The sequence below is a fragment of the Alosa pseudoharengus genome, unplaced genomic scaffold (assembly GCF_046254945.1).
Source record: "Alosa pseudoharengus isolate Yale_2024_CS ecotype anadromous, Long Island Sound unplaced genomic scaffold, YU_APseudo_1.1 YU_APseudo_1.1_scf_1, whole genome shotgun sequence".
Classification (NCBI taxonomy): Eukaryota; Metazoa; Chordata; class Actinopteri; order Clupeiformes; family Clupeidae; genus Alosa; species Alosa pseudoharengus.
Window position 1 is genome coordinate 10,575,492 of NW_027468564.1, and position 20,874 is coordinate 10,596,365.

General features: G+C 42.8%; 2 protein-coding genes and 1 long non-coding RNA gene across 4 annotated transcripts in view; 1 reads left to right on the plus strand and 2 right to left on the minus strand.

Annotated features, from left to right (window-relative positions):
* The window catches only part of LOC143136509 (NACHT, LRR and PYD domains-containing protein 3-like), a 207,213-nt gene that overhangs the window by 128,523 nt on the left and 57,816 nt on the right, over positions 1-20,874 (minus strand). The window lies entirely within an intron of this gene.
* On the plus strand, positions 2,053-8,465 carry LOC143137674 (uncharacterized). Of its 2 annotated transcripts, none has more exons than XR_012990057.1 (3): positions 2,053-2,081; positions 7,914-7,948; positions 8,308-8,465. It is a non-coding gene; the product is annotated as an uncharacterized LOC143137674 (long non-coding RNA). The 2 variants fall into 2 exon arrangements; XR_012990059.1 differs by lacking the exon at positions 2,053-2,081 and adding an exon at positions 3,462-3,523.
* LOC143136862 (stonustoxin subunit alpha-like) lies at positions 14,002-19,987 on the minus strand. The gene is made up of 5 exons (XM_076297540.1): positions 19,785-19,987; positions 18,702-18,872; positions 17,988-18,161; positions 16,421-16,467; positions 14,002-14,667 (listed from the first exon to the last, which is right to left on the minus strand). The coding sequence occupies exons 1-5, from the start codon at positions 19,901-19,903 to the stop codon at positions 14,132-14,134; spliced, it is 1,047 nt and encodes a 348-aa protein (XP_076153655.1). The 5' UTR covers positions 19,904-19,987; the 3' UTR covers positions 14,002-14,131.

Below are 20,874 nucleotides of genomic sequence, written 5' to 3' on the forward strand. Positions count from 1 at the left end.
ATATGACTGGTTACGACCAGAGTGCGAATTACCCCACTATAATTGGGGGGTACTGCTCCTTCACTTCTTCTATGACCATCATGGTCCACTACCATATCAATCCCCACCATGATCACCAAGTGCAACATGTGTTGTACAACACACATACAAGGTGTAAATATGCGACAAACTGATGGTACTAGGGTACAGAATATCTCATCATTCTTATATATCCTGTCATCTCCCTGCGGCCTGCTCACGGCTTTCATCCTGTGCCTCTCCTGTCTGCTGAGCACCCCTTTCCTTCACATATGAACAGTGTATAAAACCTAACTGCACCTACACTTTTAATGAAATTTTGTGTAGATCTTAGTGTTAATATTTCCTGCTTACTCTTTTAGCACCAACAAGTGCCAGAAGTCTGTGTGCCCTTTCCTTCTGACATAGTGTCTCTTTGAATAAAATTTCATTAAGATAGTATCAGAGACTCTAAGAGACTCCTTCCATAATCAGTCAACAGGTTAGATATGCTGACCCCTCATGTTAGACATCCCAATATAAACCTCTGCCAGGGTCGGTGCCAGCGAGTGGGGGGGGGGGGGGGGGGGCATGAGCACTGACAGAGGGGGGGGGGGGGACCTCACCTCACCTCACCTCACCTCACCTCACCTCACCTCACCTCACCTCACCTCACCTCCCCTCACCTCACCTCACTTTTATTAGTTATTTTTCCAAAATTGCCATATAATAAAGAGCATCCTTCGCTTAGGCTTAGGCTACAATACAAGCAAATAGGCTATAATAGACTCACCACTATCAGGCCTAGGCTACAGCTGAGTGCAAAATCTCATCATCACTGTGTCTTTCCATTCATTTTGAAATGTTCTTGTAAGATCCTGCTCAAAAGCCAATTGCACATAGGGCCTTCTGATAATATTGCAACATTGAACGTAGGCTATGTGATCGCTCAAAATGTTCTTTATAGTACATAACTCTAACACATTTACGATTGGATGGATTCCATGGACCCGATTTTCACCTCAACAAAGGAACCAATCACAGAACGGAGGGGGGACAGCAAGACGATGATGACACACTGAAGCGGTTATGAGCTACGTACAGACCCATTTGATAGACATTCGTAGCACCCAATAAATGGCTCTGAGCATTCGTAAACCATGTCTCAAATACGAGAAAAGTAATGTGTAGTTCCCAGACCCAAACTCAATGAGATGAGGTCTGGCGTTAGCCAGGCTATGTGGCTAGGCAGAGGCACCAAATGTAATGGAAAGTTTAAGAGCGAACAGGACACTCGGCATGGCTTTTAGTATCTGCTCTGACAGTCCACTTTTATTGACTGTTTGAGTTTAGAGATGTACTGTTTTACAGCAACAGGAATGCCGACTCAAAACTGTTGCACTTCCCAGCCAGTTGGCGTAATAGATTGCCCACTATGAATCAGTGACAATAATTCAAAGACAAACAATCCAAATGGATGACTTATTTAGAAATTTAAGCTAGGTAGCATTTCATCACAGATGAATAATTTTGTATACACCTGAAACTGGTGTGTGCACAACCTCTATCAATGTAAATTAAAAAAACAAAAAAAAATCAGGTCACCATCCAATTAGTTAAGCCAATTAGAAGCCAATTATTATGACATTATCAATCATTTCTTATTTAAAATGTGCAAAATTGGAAATGTCCTTGTTTGAGGTATCTTGTCAAGTTACCATAGCACTGAAATATTTCACAGATCAGAGAACATAGACAAATTTAAAGTCTAGAAAAATCAGTCCAGCAAAAGAAAATAAACTCTACTGAAGCAGACAGACAGAGACAGATTTTGTGCTTTATAGATAGTTAGATAGATGTCATCACAGTGTTTCACAGAAAGTACTTTACAGTATTTTGAAAATACAAAAATACACAACACTGAAGTATTTTGATACAAAATACGAAGGCATTTTCATTATCTCAATAAAATACAAATTACAAAATAGTATTTTGTATTTGAAATACATATTTTAAATACATGTATTAGAAATACTGCCCATCCCTGACACTGGGCATATGTTATGTACGTTATTGGATATGAGGTTAGTGGAGCTAAATGCCTTTCTTTAGCACAATCCATGATTAATGCATGATACTACACCTGTGACTAAAACCAAAACAGCAATATGGCCTGTATACAGTTTATTTAGTGTTCCTAATGAATCATCAGGCATCTGTATGTAGCAATGAAGTTTTTATTGCTTCCAGTAACAAAGGAGACCACAGGGGGGGAAACAAAGGCAGAGACAAAAACAGACAACACACACACACACACACACACACACAGGCAGGACCACAAACAGACAACACACACACACACACACACACACACACAGGCAGGGCCACAAACACACACACACACACACACACACACACACAGGCAGGGCCACAAACAGACAACACACACACACACACACACACACACACAGGCAGGACCACAAACAGGCAACACACACACACACACACACACACACACACACAGGCAGGGCCACAAACAGACAACACACACACACACACACACAGGCAGGGCCACAAACAGACAACACACACACACACACACACACACACAGGCAGGGCCACAAACAGACAACACACACACACAGGCAGGGCCACAAACAGACAACACACACACACACACACACACACACACACACACACACAGGCAGGGCCACAAACAGACAACACACACACACACACACACACACAGGCAGGGCCACAAACAGACAACACACACACACACACACACACAGGCAGGGCCACAAACAGACAACACACACACACACACACACACAGGCAGGGCCACAAACAGACAACACACACACACACACACACACAGGCAGGGCCACAAACAGACAACACACACACACACACACACACACAGGCAGGGCCACAAACAGACAACACACACACACACACACACACACACACACACACACACACACACAGGCAGGGCCACAAACAGACAACACACACACACACACACACACACAGGCAGGGCCACAAACAGACAACACACACACACACACACACACACAGGCAGGGACAATAAAAATAAAATGTGCTGGACATCTATGGATCTAAATAGAGAGGAAAGCACAATTAGTCACAATTACTCATGTACACTCAGAATGAAACTTGGTCATGAACATGACCCTGGAGTATATGCTCACCCTGTGCAGGCATGTACATTGTCACAGATGGGCGACTGGCTTGCTCCACCAAGATCTGGAGTTTGGCCCGTCGGTACTCCATCACCTCCTCATGGTGTTTGTTTGTCTGCTCCCTCAAGGCTGCCAGCTCTTGCCTGATCCCCCGCAGCTCTGAGATGTTGCTCCTCTCAGATGGAAGGAGCTCCTCACTCTACTGTAGGTGCAGTAGTTTCTTTTCCTTTCTCTCTTCTGCCCCACTTGTACCTGCAGAGGAGCTCCCCGACTGAGAGGAGCCAGGGGAGTCAGGAGAAGCAGCCTGAGGGAGCTTGAGGCAGGTGAGCTTGGAGGTGGTGATGTTTCTGGTGGTGATGGTGCTGCAGCAGGTGGTGGTGCTGAACCTGGTGCGGGAGGGGACAGGAGATGGGGACTATTGGAGGAGGGCCGCCGCAGGAACGTTCCTCTGAACCTGGTGCGGGAGGAAGCAGGAGATGGGGACTATTGCTGGGAAAATGTAGGCGAGGACCTCGGATGCGGAGAGCCGGAGGCTCGGAGGTTGAAGCAGCAGAGGAAGAAGAAGCAGTACAGGAAGTGGACGTCGCGGTGGAGGAGGGCCGCCGCAGGAACGTTCCTCTGAACCTGGTGCGGGAGGGAGCAGGAGATGGGGACTATTGGAGGAGGGCTGCCGCAGGAACGTTCCTCTGAACCTGGTGCGGGAGGGAGCAGGAGATGGGGACTATTGGAGGAGGGCCGCCGCAGGAACGTTCCTCTGAACCTGGTGCGGGAGGGAGCAGGAGATGGAGCTCCTCACTATAGGTACAGTAGGAGGGAGCAGGAGATGGGGACTATTGGAGGAGGGCTGCCGCAGGAACGTGTGGTCAAAATTAATCCAAGACAACTGGTGTGAGACTGCAGCTTTATTCACGACGCCGGGAGCATGTTACCCACATGAAATGTCAAAGTAACAAGCCCACCCATCTGTGGGTGAAGCCAACTTTTATACCCTTACCCCACACCCAAGGAAAATCACAAGTTGTCACCCTCCAGTAATCACTTAACCATCTGGTATTTTAACAGAGATAAGAAATGTTTACGACCCCCCCACAGTTCGGTGACCCAGGGGTTAATCTAACTAAACATTCCAACATAGGAGTTTCAGAAAATACAAGGGTCAGAGTAAGGAGATGACAATTAGATTTCACTACATGTATATAAGGTATACTAAACATTCAATGAGAAAAATAAAAATTATCCCACAAACATTCCTCTGAACCTGGTGCGGGAGGGAGCAGGAGATGGAGCTCCTCACTATAGGTACAGTAGGAGGGAGCAGGAGATGGAGCTCCTCACTATAGGTACAGTAGGAGGGAGCAGGAGATGGAGCTCCTCACTATAGGTACAGTAGGAGGGAGCAGGAGATGGGGAGTCCTTTCTCTGAGGAGCAGGCGAGGACCCTGGGTGTGGAGATCCAGTGGCACAGAACCAGTGGCAGGAAGATGTGGTGGAGGGCCGCTGGACACTGGGTAGTCGATCCCACCAGAGATGCCCTCCAGTGGCAGGAAGATGTGGTGGAGGGCCGCTGGACACTGGGTAGTCGATCCCACCAGAGATGCCCTCCAGTGCCACTGGCCCCAAAATCCCCAGAACTATTTCCTCCAGTGGTGTGAGGGAAGCTGCTGTATTTACTCCCGCACCAGTTCTATGGTGCTCCCTTCTTCTGGCGGCAGCCCTCCTCTGTCACACTGGCGTAGTCCTTCCATTTGTTGCGGATGTCTTCTACGCTCCTGCACCCCTCCCCAACTGCATTCACTTTAGTTGTAATGGTTTGCCATGTGTTTTGTTTTGAGTTAGTAATTTTGAATTTTGAATTTTGAAAAGTATTTCCAGTTCTATTTGTGTGAATTGTGGCTTGCGTGCCATGGTGTCTGAACAAGATCAACCTCAAAAATGGACTGAAATAGAGTTTTCAACCATGAACAGGTGGCGAGCAATCACCTCATTAAATATTAACCTTCAATCACACATTTAAATGTTATGGACTGTGTAAATGCACCAGTACCCTATTTGCTATTAATTTGATTGTTTTGTTTATAATTTGAAGTGCTCACATGACACAATCACTGATTTGTGAGATCCTTAAATCAACACTCCTTGTGTTTATAGTCACTGAAGTCATTAAGTAATTAAAAGTGTATTAGTGAAATACGTCGGCTCCTTCACGTACAGTAAATGTATGTGACTCAGCTGTTTCGGCTATGACCTGTCTGTAAGTAGCAGGCTACCCAAATCGATGGTTCAATACCCACAAAGTGCACATATCTAAACTACATGATATCTAGCGCATGATTACATTTGAGTTCCGTGATCTCCCGATGTAGATATAGTATCTGTAAACATAATTATTTACGGTTAAATCCTATTGTTGTGTCTCGTATACTGATAATTGACATAAGGTAACACGGGATTTGAACGCTGGCCGCCTGCGTTCATTCTCGACACGTTACCGCTGAGCCATCAGATATCTAGGCTGACTTTGTGGCTATATTCATAATAACAATACCAGCCTCACACCTGCATGGAGTGGAAAAGTGACATGCCCCGATATTGGCCCACTCTACACTTCAATCTGTAGGCCTAGATGATAGGGTAACTAGATGTACCGCAGAGCGGTACAAAATATGACCGCCGCCCAGTCCAGCACATGTTTTCCACAAAAATAAGTCATGCTGAAAGGCATATATGATCCTAACTGTCTCACTGAATTACATTATGCACACTCAATTCTCACTGGTATCTGCTAGACAACAAGTACCAAAACATGATTAGTTCATAGATTTCACATGTAATATACATTTTATACAACCCCACCCCCATCTTGCCTGTTCATAATTCTGAGAAATTGTGTGCATGTGTGTGTGTGTGTGTGTGTGTGTGTGTGTGCGTGCATGTGCTTGTGCTTTCACAAAAAAGTGAAGACTATCTAAGGTAATTGCTAATGCCCCAAATGATTTAGTCCATCTGCACACATTTTGTTTATGTTAGTTCAGTTGAGCATCGGCTAGAGTGCAAACTGTGCAGCTATATGTCTTTCTCCAAGAAAGTATCTGACATTTATTATGAAATTTAATTAGAACCTGAAATATCCTGGAAAAATGAAATATATTCCAGACTTTTCAAGGGCCCTCTCTCCCCTTGAGGCCCTGGTAATCAGTAGTGGTTTTACCCCCAGTCAAACGCCCCTGGGTGTAATAATGATCACACTTCAAATGCGACACTTCAAGTGTGTGTGTGTTGTGTTTGTTTGTGTTGACATGGTGACTGTGTGTGTGTGTGTGTGTGTGTGTGTGTGTGTGTGTGTGTGTGTGTGTGTGTACTCACTTGGACTTGGACTTGGAGTAGAAGGCTGAGTAGAAGGCTGAAATGTTGCCATGGAAACCAGGCCATTTTGTCCTGTGTGATAAAAAGGAAAGAGGAAATAGTGTGGATCATATGGTTCAACATACACATCTGACATTCAGAAATGATGAGCTCCAACTCCAATGATTGGTGTGTACAATTCTGTGTGAGGATGCTACAGTGCGTTGTGTCACGCTACGCTTGGAGCTTTGGATTTGCCACCATACTTTCAATTTACGCTTTGGGATTATTTGTATTTTTGCTGACTCAAACCTTTTCTTCTTGTTTTAGGCCCCTGTATAGATGGTGTTGTAGGAAATCAAATTAAAGCAGAATAATAATATGAGTGTGAGAATGGGATCTCCCGGTGGAATGCCAAGGTGGGCACTCTGATATGGGCGAGACCTCTCAGGTGAAGTGAATTTGAATACACCAATCACATGCAACCAGCGTGGAATTCTAATCTAGCAGCTAATAAATGTGGGAGCTACAGGAGCGCTGTACTTGCTGGCCTTACCATCCCATTCAGTCTTCTCCGAAGTGGAGTCAATAACAGAGAAAGTAATGGATCCGCCCATCTGTGTTATGCCAGGAGATGAGAAAGGGCGAGAGAGAGAGAAAGAGTCAAGACTACTTAGCTAATTTAGTCCAGATAGTTAAATGCTATTTGTAATGCATAATGTTTCATTTGGTGGTATGGCTCTGTTCTGGGATCCCCCTGCCCTTCCACGTGTAAACATGAAAAGCCTAAGACAGAGAGAGCAGCCAGATAAACCCCCATGGGGTACAGAACAGACCAGGCATAAATGACAGCAACTAGACATTGATAAGGCAGATGAGGAGGAGGTGGGGTACAGAACAGACCAGGCATCAATGACAGCAACTAGACATTGATAAGGCAGATGTGTGAGGAGGAGATGGGGTGGAGGTGGGGGACAGAACAGACCAGGCATCGTCAACACTAAACAACCTCAAAGCTTTCACAGTTCTGCAGAGATTGTAATGAACATTGGTGGTAGAATTGTAGTGTTCTTACACAAGGAATGGCAATAGTTATACGGAACTGATGTTGGGTGTATCTTACTGTTATGCCCAGAAGGGGAAATAACATGGAAGAGGTATGGAGTAGTCTAGCAAGCGTGAACTGTGGCCTGCCTGAACTAACGCTATACTCCATTGGTGGTAGAATTGTAGTGTTCTTACACAAGGAATGGCAATAGTTATACAGAACAGTTGTTGGGTGTATCTTACCCTGGTTGCTGCATGAGGTAGCACTGTTCTCCATCAGAACTGTGTTTGATCTCCTTCTGTGAACTGTCTGTGTGTTTGCAGCTCTGGGCCCAGAGGAAGGCGGTAAAAGGGACTTGGTAAGTAGCGTTAAGAGAACCCAGGCCATCTGTACTGAAAAAGCTCAAACAATATCAGTTATTAGATTTGATTAGATTAGATTCAACTTTATTGTCATTTAGCAGAGTACAGGTACAGAGCCAATGAAATGCAGTTGACATCCAACTGGAAGTGCAAAGAAGCATTAAGTACCAAGTGCAGGTAGAGTATGGCTGTGTAGACAATAGAGATTAATAATGTACAGTGTATAGTTGGATAAATACAGGTTTCCAGATGACATGTCTACAGAGATAAATAGAGTATATATGTCGAGTATAAATAGACATTCTATATAACTTATATATATATAACATAATCTTGCACCCTCTTATCTTTCAAGCCTCCTGACCCCTTACCAACCTACCCGCACCTTACGCTCCACTGATGCCCACCTCCTATCCACCCCCACTGCACATCTCCGTTCCATGGGTGACAGGGCTTTTAGCGTGGCTGGCCCCAAACTCTGGAACTCCCTTCCACTCCCACAAACTCTGTGGTTAATTAATATAAATTAATCGCATGCATCCATTTTTGCTATGAACATAATTATCTTAAAATCAATTTTGTCAGATGAGTGAATCAATGAAGAGCCAAACCATCATTATACAACAACATTATAGACTTTAAAGATCAACGTCTCTGTTTTATTATAATTTCCCCTCTGGCTCAGGCATCAGCGTAGTTCCTGGTGTCAGATTTTTAGTATGATGCAAATGACTGAAGTTACTACTCACTGTCAATGGCATGTGCAGAGTAAGCTACTCTAACACCAAGGTAATGTGTGGTATACCCCCTGTGATTTATCCTTTTTTTGGCCATTCAAACATGTTGTCGATTTTTGTTCACATAATTATTAGGTTGTTACCTTTTCTATCCAGTAGGTGGCAGTCCAGGATAAGAAAACGCAGGGCTCTGAGAAAACGAGACAAAAAAAGCAGCATAGCCTACAAGTGCGAATCGAAATGCAATGTGTGAAGTTATTGGAATGGAAATAAATGTAACCACCTTCAACATACATTTGAAGACATTTTGTTTCAAGTGTGCAACAAATGTAGTCAATTTAGTAAGGGAGTTTGTCGGTTAGTTAGTTAGTCAGTCGTAGGGTAGGCCTACAGGCTAAGAAAACAATACACTACGTTAGCAAAAAGTAAACAGGTAAACAGTGCAGTAGTAAATAGTAAACAGGTAAACAGTGCAGTAGCAAATAGTAAACAGGTAAACAGTGCAGTAGTAAATAGTAAACAGGTAAACTAGTAACAGCTAAAGTGCAAATGCAGGACAGGAGGTGAAGTTTTGTTCAGCAGTGCTACCTGAGCCTGCTGGTGTAGTTTTGTTCAGCAGTGCTACAGCCTCTGGAAAGAAGCTGTACCTGAGCCTGCTGGTGCGGGAGCGCAGGCTCCTGTATCACCTGCCTGATGGGAGTCGACTGAAAAGAGGTTTGGGTGGGTGGCATCCGGTTATCCATCCCTGGCTACTTCACCACCTCTACCTGTGAAGTCAAAAACCTTGGTGTCACAATTGATTCTACGCTTTCCTTTGACTCTCACATCAAATACTCAAAGCCCAACATAATCTTGCACCCTCTTATCTTTCAAGCCTCCTGACCCCTTACCCACCTACCTGCACCTTACGCTCCACTGATGCCCACCTCCTATCCACCCCCACTGCACATCTCCGTTCCATGGGTGACAGGGCTTTTAGCGTGGCTGGCCCCAAACTCTGGAACTCCCTTCCACTCCCACAAACTCTGTGGTTAATTAATCTAAATTAATCGCATGCATCCATTTTTGCTATGAACATAATTATCTTAAAATCAATTTTGGCAGATGAGTGAATCAATGAAGAGCCAAACCAACATTATACAACAACATTATAGACTTTAAAGTTCAACGTCTCTTTTATTAATTTCCCCTCTGGCTCAGGCATCAGCGTAGTTCCTGGTGTCAGATATTTAGTATAGAATAGAATAGAATAGAATAGAATATACTTTATTGTCATGCCTGCATGAAAATTGTCTTTGGTCTCACTGATAGGAATAGTAAAACACATAGGAAACATAGAGTAGACACATTCATTCCATTACACACAGACATATAGCCACAAGATGAACACAGCACATCACATGTATCCCCTCCCTCTAGCCCACACACACATGCATACACATCAGATACAAGTCCAGTTTTTCCATTGTTTGTTGACTATGGAAATTGCATTTGGAATAAAAGAGTTTTTGTATATATTTTTCCTTGCCATGTGTACCCTGTAGCGCCGCCCTAGGGGGAGCAGCTCAAATTCAGAATGGAGGGGGTGTGTGTCATCATCCAGTATGTTCATGGCTTTTCTGTGTACTGCAGTGCTGTATAGATTATCTGGTGTTTTTTGAGGTCGCCCTATGATTTTCCCTGCCATTTTAACAATTCTGGACAGCTTGTTCTTATTGTGTAAAGTCAAGTGACCATACCAGACAGAAATGTTATAAGTAAGGATGCTCTCCACTAAACTGACATATATCCTCTCAAGAATATTACAGCTGACTCCAAATCCCTTCAATTTCCTAATTAAAAACAGTCTTTGGCTGGCCTTTTTGCTTATATCATCAGCATTTTCAGTATAATTCAACTTATCATCAATGTATGTTCCCAAATACTTAAAACAGTTAACAATTTCAACAGTTTGATTGGTTAATGTCAGTGGTGTTGGAGAACCTGTTTGATTAAGAATTAGCTCCTTTGTTTTACCTGCATTGAGTAAGAGTGAGCTGGTCTTACACCACTGTTCTAGCTTAAAAACATGTTCAACATAATCAGATATACTGTCGTCAGATATACTGTCGTATGATGCAAATGACTGAAGTTACTACTCACTGTCAATGGCATGTGCAGAGTAAGCCAGGGCCGTAGTCACCATAGACTTTGGGGGGGGGGCAATATTCAGACGTGACCAAAATGTCCCCCCCAATATTCGGACATATAAAATAAATAAAGAAAAAAAAACGCTATAGGCTATTGCAGGAAACCAACAAGTCCCGCCATCTGAAATGCAATCAAACGTAAATAACGCACAAATTAGTGACCTGTTGATGGTTTCAGAGAGAGTAGCCTACACTGTGAGTGATTTGTCCTGGAGGTTTTGCGTTTGATGCGTGCGCTATCAAAAGCTTCCTGCACCCTGCTGCGGTGCAGGCTGTCAACAATATCGCAAAGGGAACTTTGAAGCAATTCCATATTGTAGCCTATTTTCTGTCAGAAACCAGCCTATAATGCATAGAGTAACTTGAGGTGAGTCAGACAGAAGAGGGACCTGACTAAGTAGGCTAGCCTATCTTGAATCCCATCCCGTTCAAACTACCTTAAAATTGTGTGATTAGCCGCCAGAATAATAAAATCAAAATACAAAATATGATTGGGCTATAGGTCCAAACCTATGAGTAAGCATTCAGTGTAATATAGAGGTTATCAAAGATACTCTAGTTTGTATTTTTTTTAAAAAAATATACATTTTGGAGACAAATGGAGTCATACCACAGGTCTATATCCAGGGATGGATTATTGAATGGACCTACTGGGCCCAAGAGCTCAGGGGGCCCTGAAGCCTAAGACTGTGTGAAGTTGCTTCTTCGCCCTTCTCTTCTATTTCCACAAAACTCACAAGTCGTCATAATATAAAGGGTCATTTTATTTAAGTCTTCCGGGGAAGTATGCCCTCAGGCCCCCCTATCTTAACTGGGGAGGTTTTTTTTGCATCTATGGGTTCATAATCCATCCGTGCCTATGCCCGTCAAAAGTTTGGTATATCCTAAAAACTAATGACTTGTTTGTGATTTTAATAATATTTTTGCATGGCAGGAAATGTATTGAAATTCTGTTATTGAAATTCACACCGCACCACAGATTTGGTTCCCCCCAATGTTGACATCATGGCTACGGCCTTGGAGTAAGCTACCCTAACACCAAGGTAATATGTGGTATACCCCCCATGATTTATCCTTTTTTGGCCATTCCAACATGTTGTAGATTTTTGTTCACATAATTATTAGGTTGTTACCTTTTCTATCCAGTAGGTGGCAGTCCAGGATAAGAGAACGCAGGGCTCTGAGAAAACGAGACAAAAAAAGCAGCATAGCCTACAAGTGCGAATCGAAATGCAATGTGTGAAGTTTTTGGAATGGAAATAAATGTAACCACCTTCAACATACATTTGAAGACATTTTGTTTCAAGTGTGCAACAAATGTAGTCAATTTAGTAAGGGAGTTTGTCGGTTAGTTAGTTGGTCAGTCGTAGGGTAGGCCTATAGGCTAAGCAAACAATAGGCTACGTTAGCAAAGTAACTAACAAGGCTGGCAGCTAGCATTATCATCATCAAGAGGTGTGCTAACTTGTAGGCCTACCTCCAGATTGCTTTGCATTGAGGTGATACCAGAGCCAGGCTACCTATTAAACATGCTCTGGTGATATTTCAGACTTGACGAACTCCCATGGTAGGCAACGGGAATTCCTTACTGCAGAAATAGTAGATTGATGCTCCTGTCAACAGGATTAGTCTGGGAGTTCTTCTTAAAACGTAGGCTAAACGTTTCATTCAAAGCAGCTTTCTCGTCTGCGTCCTTCAGTCACTATAGCCACACTGCACTGTGTCAAATGTCACCACGAAATGTGATTAAGCAGCTTTATTTTCTTTAATGCCTTAATATTTCTGTAATTAATTAATCAAAGTTAATGTGTTATTTTGACAGCCCTAGTTATTATACTACTGCAATACACTAATCTGGTACAGTGTTGCACTGAATAGAGAGATGATCTTGGTGGTCAATGCATGCCATGTCCAACTACAGAAAAAGGAAGTTTGAAGAAAAGAAAGAAATCACAAAATAAAAATCACATACTCTGTTTTGTTATGGCATAGAAAACAATTAAACAAATCAACTGACAACAGGTTCATCACATCTCCTTTCAGAATCTTTATTCAGACATTTAAAAGTCACATTTTATTTACATATTTTAAGTCAGAAAAACAAGCATGTTTTTTCTATGTCAACACATACTGTATATAGAACCACTGACACCTCAGATCAGCAAATACTTTTTCAAAGAAATTCAGCAAATAACTAAACTTTAGGGAGAACAGAATACATCATATTGTTGTTGTTGAAACACTTATAATCCACACATTCATTTTGTTAGGAGAAGAGCATAATATAAAGAAAGCAATATCAGCATTTGTTTAGTTTCACCAGAACAGTAATTATATAATAGAATATACATATCAATATCTAAACAGCATCTCAGCATTACACATGTGTATGAACAGGAGTGTGTGTGACTGGTGTTCCTGCAGTTCTTTATACAGTCTATGGGCCAAAGCTGGAGCTAATGCCATAGCAACAAGCCCTGCTCCACTGCCAGGGCCACAGATCAAGCATCACAATGGATGTTGCTACGGTTACGTGGTTACTGTGGAATGTTGGAATGTCTGACTTGATGAATTTAAGTCTGAATTTTGGCAGTTTGTTAAATAGAAAACAGTATCATACAAAAAACAAACAAACCATACACACACACACACACACGCTATATTAGCTTGATGTGTGTGATATGCCAGTGGGCATCATTCAATCTGATGCAAAGCAAAAATACCCTCTTTACTAAAGTTGTTTGTAAAAGAGCTTCTTGTGCCTACAAGCCTGTATTACATTACAGTGTCATAGAAACCACACACACACACACACACACACACACACACACACACACACACACACACACACAAATCTGAAAATCAGCCCAAAGGAGGAGAATGAGAGACGGAGAGAAAGAGGAAGCGAAGGGACTGAGGGTAGATAGTAGAGAGAGAGAGAGAGAGAGAAGGAGAGAGAGAGAGAGTGAGGGGGGGGGGTGGATGTACCTGTTGGAGGAGAGAGAGGGAGGAAAGAAGGGAGGGGGAAAGAAAGAGAAATAGAGAGACAACATACAAACACACACACACACACACCACACACACACACACACACACACACACACACACACACACAAATGGAGGAGAGGAGGGGGAAAGAAAGAGAAATAGAGAGACAACATACAAACACACACACACACACACACACTGAATTAGAGAGAGAGAGAGTGAGAGAGAAAAAGGTTGTAAAGGTAGATGTACCTATTGGAGGAGCTCATGTGATCTTGCACAGGGACACCTCACCCCAAACCCTAAACCCTGGATAGAGGGGCTCAGTGAATGTGGAGTGGAACGTGTGCAGGTGGGTGAGTGTGTCATTGGAGACGCTGTAGAAGGACAGAGTGCCGGCCGGCCAGTCCAGGTAAACTCCTACTGTTCTGGAGCGGGAGGAGGGGGCAGGTATGTCAGTGCGTTTCTTATTGTGGTGGACAGAGTATCTGTGATCAGAGTAGCAGATCAGACTCCAGGACTTGGCATTCCGTCCCATTATGACGTCATCACTGGTCCCTTTCCTCTTGATGCTTTTATAGGCCACAGATATCTCAGCTCCATCAACACTCCACTCAGCCTCCCAGTAGCAGCGTCCAGTCAGACCCTCTCTACACAACACCTGAGGATAACTGGAGTCAAATCTCTCTGGGTGTTCAGGATACGGCTGCTTCTTATTCACACATGTCACCTTTCTGTTCCCCTCAGAGAGAGAGAGATTTCTGTGTGCTGTGTTTGGGTCCAGTGTGAGATCACAGGCATCTGCAGACAAGAGGAGAGAACATGAGAACACACACACACACACACAGAGAGATAACATGAGAACACACACACACACACCATGTCAACACAAACAAACACACACACAGTATGTCAATACAAACACACACCCACACACCTTAACAACACACACACACACACACGCACACACACACACATACAGAGAGAACATCCTCATCAGAATATGGGGAACACACACACACACATATGCAGACAAGAGGAGTGGGTGGAATGGGAACACACACACACACCTACTCAGTCTACCAACACACACATATACAGAGATAACATGAGAACACACACACACACCATGTCAACACCAACAAACACACACACATAATATGTCAACACAAAAAATCACTCCTACTCAATCTATCAACACACACACACACACACACACACACACTCCTATTCAATCTACTAACACACACACACACACTCCTACTCAATCTACCAACACACACACACACACACACAATCTACCAACACACACACACACACACACACACACACACACACACACACACACACACACACACACACTCCTACTCAATCTACCAACACACACACACACACAAACACACAATCTATCAACACACACACACACACACACACTCCTACTCAATCTACCAACACACACACACACACACACACACACACACACACACACACACACACACACAATCTACCAACACACACACACACACACTCCTACTCAATCTACCAACACACACACACACACACACAAACACACAATCTACCAACACACACACACACACACACTCCTACTCAATCTACCAACACACACACACACACACAGACAGACTCCTACCCAATCTACACACACACACACACACACACACACACACACTCCTACTCAATCTACCAACACACACACACACACACACACGCCTATTCAATCTACTAGCGTACACACTCCAACTCAATCTACCAACACACACACACACACACACACACACACACACACACACACACACTCCTATTCAATCCACTAACACACACACACTCCTACTCAATCTACCAACACACACACACGCGCACACACACACACACACACACACTCCTACTCAATCTACTTACACACACACACACACACACACACACACACACACAGACTCCTACCCAATCTACACACACACACACACACTCCTACTCAATCTACCAACACACACACACTCCTACTCAATCTACCAACACACACACACACACACACTCCTACTCAATCTACCAACACATACACACACACACACAGACCCCTCCTACCCAATCTACACACACACACACACACACACACTCCTATTCAATCTACTAATGTACACACTCCTACTCAATCTACCAACACACACATACACACTCCAACTCAATCTACCAACACACACACACACACCCATACACACATTCAAGCATACCATGCTAAAACATGTGAATGTGAATGATCACAAATAGTGTATAAACAATAATAATTTTAAAAAAAACACACACACACAAACACACACATGAGAACACACACACACACACACTCCTATTCTATCTACTAACACACACACACACACACACACACACACACACACACACACACACACACTCCTACTCAATCTACCAACACACACACACACACCCATACACACATTCAAGCATACCATGCTAAAACATGTGAATGTGAATGATCACAAATAGTGTATAAACAATAATAATTTTAAAAAAAAGAACTTACATCTCAGCAAACGTGGTCGTGCTTTGCTTAGAGAAGCATGGTCAGTTCTGTAAGAAGAGCAAAATGTCAGAAACATGTACCATTTGACACATGTCAACACTGCTGATTTTCTGTTTGTGCCACCTGTGAAATGTAAGGTGATGTATTATCCCACAGAAAAGTCTGCTGCCGTATATATATAATTCTGTTTGTGCCACCTGTGAAATGTAAGGTGATGTATTATCCCACAGAAAAGTCTGCCGCCATATATAAATTATACATATATGTTTTGCATGCACGCATACAAAGGCTCCTACTTGTCCCAAGGTTGACGCCTCAAGACCCCTCTAGTTCTCAGAAGGAGACAATCATGAAGTAAAAAGCCCCAACACTGTCTATCCTGTACTTAGATAGAGTTAGTGAGCAACCAGAGGACTACCTCTGAATAACAAATGCACTTTCCAACAGTGAAACTCCATTATTTAATGCATGATCAGGGACCACCAGCAACACAAGCAAGTCTTTCTGTTAATCTTGCAGCCTGGAATCTGAGAGGCGTTCAGATTCGGTAAACAGTCATGAATGTTTATGGTCAATATGCTTTCTCGGAACAGTTACACACAAACAGAAAACTGTTTGCAAAGTTTCCTTAACATTTGGCTACGCCTGCGAATTTGAATGCACCTCTAAATATTTGCACTATTGCATGTTGCATCAAAGAGATAAATATACTTCAGTGTAAAGCAGCTAATATAATACACATTTGAAAATAGGCCGGTACGCTCGGTATGAAGAAATAACTATGGTCTCCAAAATGGAGACAATCAGCACGGTTCCATGCAGCAAATAACGGTTTCGAATCAGTTTATTGGGAATAAACCGAATATGCGCGTGTCTTGTAAACACCTTATTCTGATTGAAATAAACCGAAAAAGGCCATATTCAGTTTATTAATAAACCAAAGCCTGTTTTAAACGGAATATTAGGTCATGAAAACACTTGAAACGGAATATGCTCCCAGAAGGAAGAGTGTTGTAGGCCTGTGCATGCTCAATTCCCACAGAATTAGGATAACATGAACCGATTGTCTCTCAGGCACTTTCCTAATCATGGCAAAACAACGCACACACTTTTGGAAAGACGAGTAGACAAACTTATGTCTTGCACATGCACGTCATGGAGTTCATTGACGGGAGAAAATGTCGTAATAGCGATGTTTTTAAAACGTTTTGTTAAAAACTTGATGAGGATGGCTATCGATGTACGCTTGAACAAGTGAAATATAGGTGGAAGAGCCTGAAGACGTTGTATTATGCAGCCAAAAGAGGGAATTCCACCAGTGGAGATTTACGTCAGGACGTTGGGAGCCTATTAGGCTGCGTCACTGACTTATTTGGAATAATGTCGATTGCTATGTAAACAGCAATATGCTCCAAATGTGACATTCTACTTGCTTGTAAACAGGTTAAACGGAATATTGACATAAACGGAATTTGGGCAATAGACTGATTCAAAACGGTTTATTCCTGGCATGAAAACGTGCTGAATGTTTAAATGTGTAACAATGGGGGGTTCTTTCTGAACATACTTCAGTATCTCCAGTTTACAGACAGGATCCTCCAGTCTAGCAGATAACAGCTTCAGTCCTGATTCTCCAGGATAATTGAAGCTGAGATCAAGCAGTTTTAAATGGGAGGGGTTTGAAGACAGAGCTGAAGCAAGAAAACCACAACCCTTCTCTGAGATGAGACAATCAGAGAGCCTGAGAGAAAGAGAGAGAGAGAGAGAGAGAGAGAGAGAGAGAGAGACTCTAGTCAATTGAATATGATGACTGTGATGCGAAGTGTGGAGGAGATATCTATTGAATTAGTACACACTCCTCCTTAGACACATTTGTTTTTACAGATGTCAAAATGTAACTGAAAAAACTTCCTATCAGCACTATATCTATTCAGCACCTAAATGACATTGTTGGGCAGTGGACTTTAAGAATAGGCATTATTATTAATAGTTCTAAAAATGATAGAAAATATCAATAGACTACAGAACTGCTCCAGTGCTCTAAATAAATGTTCAGGCACCATGTAAAACACACTGCACTTGGCCTCTGGCCTCGTGCCTGATTGCAAATAACAGCCATGGTGATATATGCTACCGATGCCAGATTTTGAAACTCTAAGCATAAGCAATAAGGTTCAGCATGTTCAATGCTACTTTTTGGTTCTGACCAATTGATGTTATATTGTCATGGTTTTTCTCCCTAATCAGGAAATCTAAGATGATAATAAAAATGTATACCCACCTTAATGTGTGTATTTTGCAGTTAAAACTGGACAGTCCTTTTGAGAGAAGCTGAACTCCAGAATCCCCCAGGTCATTGTCACTCAAGTCCAGCTGTAGTAGGGAGTTTGGTGATTGTAGAACTGAAGCAACAATCTCACAGGATTTATCTGTGAGTTTACAGTCAGCAAATCTGCAACAACATTTGACAGAATTATGACAGAACTCAACATATCACTATGCACGGTTACTTTGAATCAAATCGACTAAATTTAGTGAAATGCACAGAAAATGGTACCAGTGTAAACAGTTGATGCTGCATGTAGATTTGCTGATTATTGATTGATTCATGATTCATTTGTTGCCTCCAGTAAGGACTACAGAGTCCTTCTACAGTAACAGTAACAGGACACATACTGTAGCCTACTTGTTAAACAACACTAGAATTACATTAGAAGCACATTTACTCCTGGGTTTCCCGCTTTTCGTTGATTATGGTATCTGCCAATCAAATGTACTGTTGTTCTAGTGTATGGAGACACTACAGTAGGAAATGCATTTTGTTATTCAAAAGGTTTTTGCTTAAGTCTGTAAATCAAATGTTCTGTTCTGTGTGGATGTGTGGAAAATCCAGACCCTGGTAATCTAGAAAGATTAAGGGTCACGAACAATGTAATGGCCCAACTCGAGGGGCGGCAACAAGCATGCATTTAAAAATCTCACTGCACGCAATTGGATAACACTAGACCATGTTTACTCTGAATGATTTCGGACTTTGACGCAATCGGAAAACACTACGACCAATGTGTACTGTCCTCCAACTTTGCAACACTGTCTTCATCAGTTTAGCTGGTTCCCGGAATGCAAGGGGAAAAAGTAACGTGCATCACTGCTCATTGCCAGAGTGTCTCGCAGAGACAATTCCATTGTGCTCTCGCGAGAACTCTGGATTTCCAGGGTAGGAGATTACGCAGTAGGGATGCAATTCCATGTATCCTCACTTATGTAAATGTAAGTATGTATAAATAAACACATAAATAAATAAATAAATAAATAAATAAATCCAGACTACATCTTGATGTTTCTGGTTCTCTAGATTACATACTGAAGTGTTTCAACTTTGCGGTGAGGATCCTCCAGTGTAGCAGATAACAGCTTCTGTGCTGATCCTCCAGAATGATTGTTGTTCACGTACAGATCTTTCACACAGGAGGGGTTTATCATCAGAGCCAGAGCCAGACAGACATAACCTTCATCTGATACACCACACTTGCTGAGTCTGAAAGAGAGAGAGAGAGAGGGGGGGGGGTATTTTATAATTAAAAGCCCTGTGCACACCAGATACGTCATGAAACCCCGGAGTGAAGATTTCAACTTAACACGTCACATATGATATACTGTAGGCCAGCGCAGTGCAATCGGTTGAGCCCATCAGGTCAGGTCACTCATCCATCCCATCCATGCACGCACGCACAGACACGCATACACACACACTTTGCTGTGACAAAAGTTCATCAATGTATCAGTTCAGTCCATGGAGACCGACAGACTTTACGATCATGTTAGTGATGGCCGTTAGTGATGGCCGTTCAAACGAGTGTCTTTCAAGAAAAATCCTCCTTGTTAACTAGTCTACGTGTTAGGTTTAGTCTACGTTGACTGTTCCACTAGGTCGCTAAAAGAATGTGTAAAACAAACCGTAGGCTACAGTACATTTCAGGCGACACACAAACACAACACACCTCTTAGCAGGACCAGCAGCGGAGACTGGTCACTGGTGGGCAGGGAAGATGCGAGGCGACCGTTGCCCTGAGAATCGCTGTTGAGTTGGGAAAGTTGGCTGCGCGAGCGATGAGCTTCCAGGCTAACGGTTTCCACTCGAGGCTTTTCCAACGTCCACCAAGTTGTAACGTTAACTTAGTCTCACTATGGCAGCCTCCCTCTTCTCTGTCCTTCCCGATCGACAGTAAACAGCTCCCAAGACATTTGTACCGGAATGTGTTAATACTCTCTTGCTGATCTAGTTAGCACTAGCACTACCGCTTCAGTCAAATGACTAACGTTAACGTCTTCCCTCAAACAACTGCCACATCCAGCTACTAACTGCTAACCTCCGCAATGTCTACTCAACAGACTCATACTGAAAATAATACGTGACTATCGACCTCAGTGACTGTACGACCTAACTTTACTAC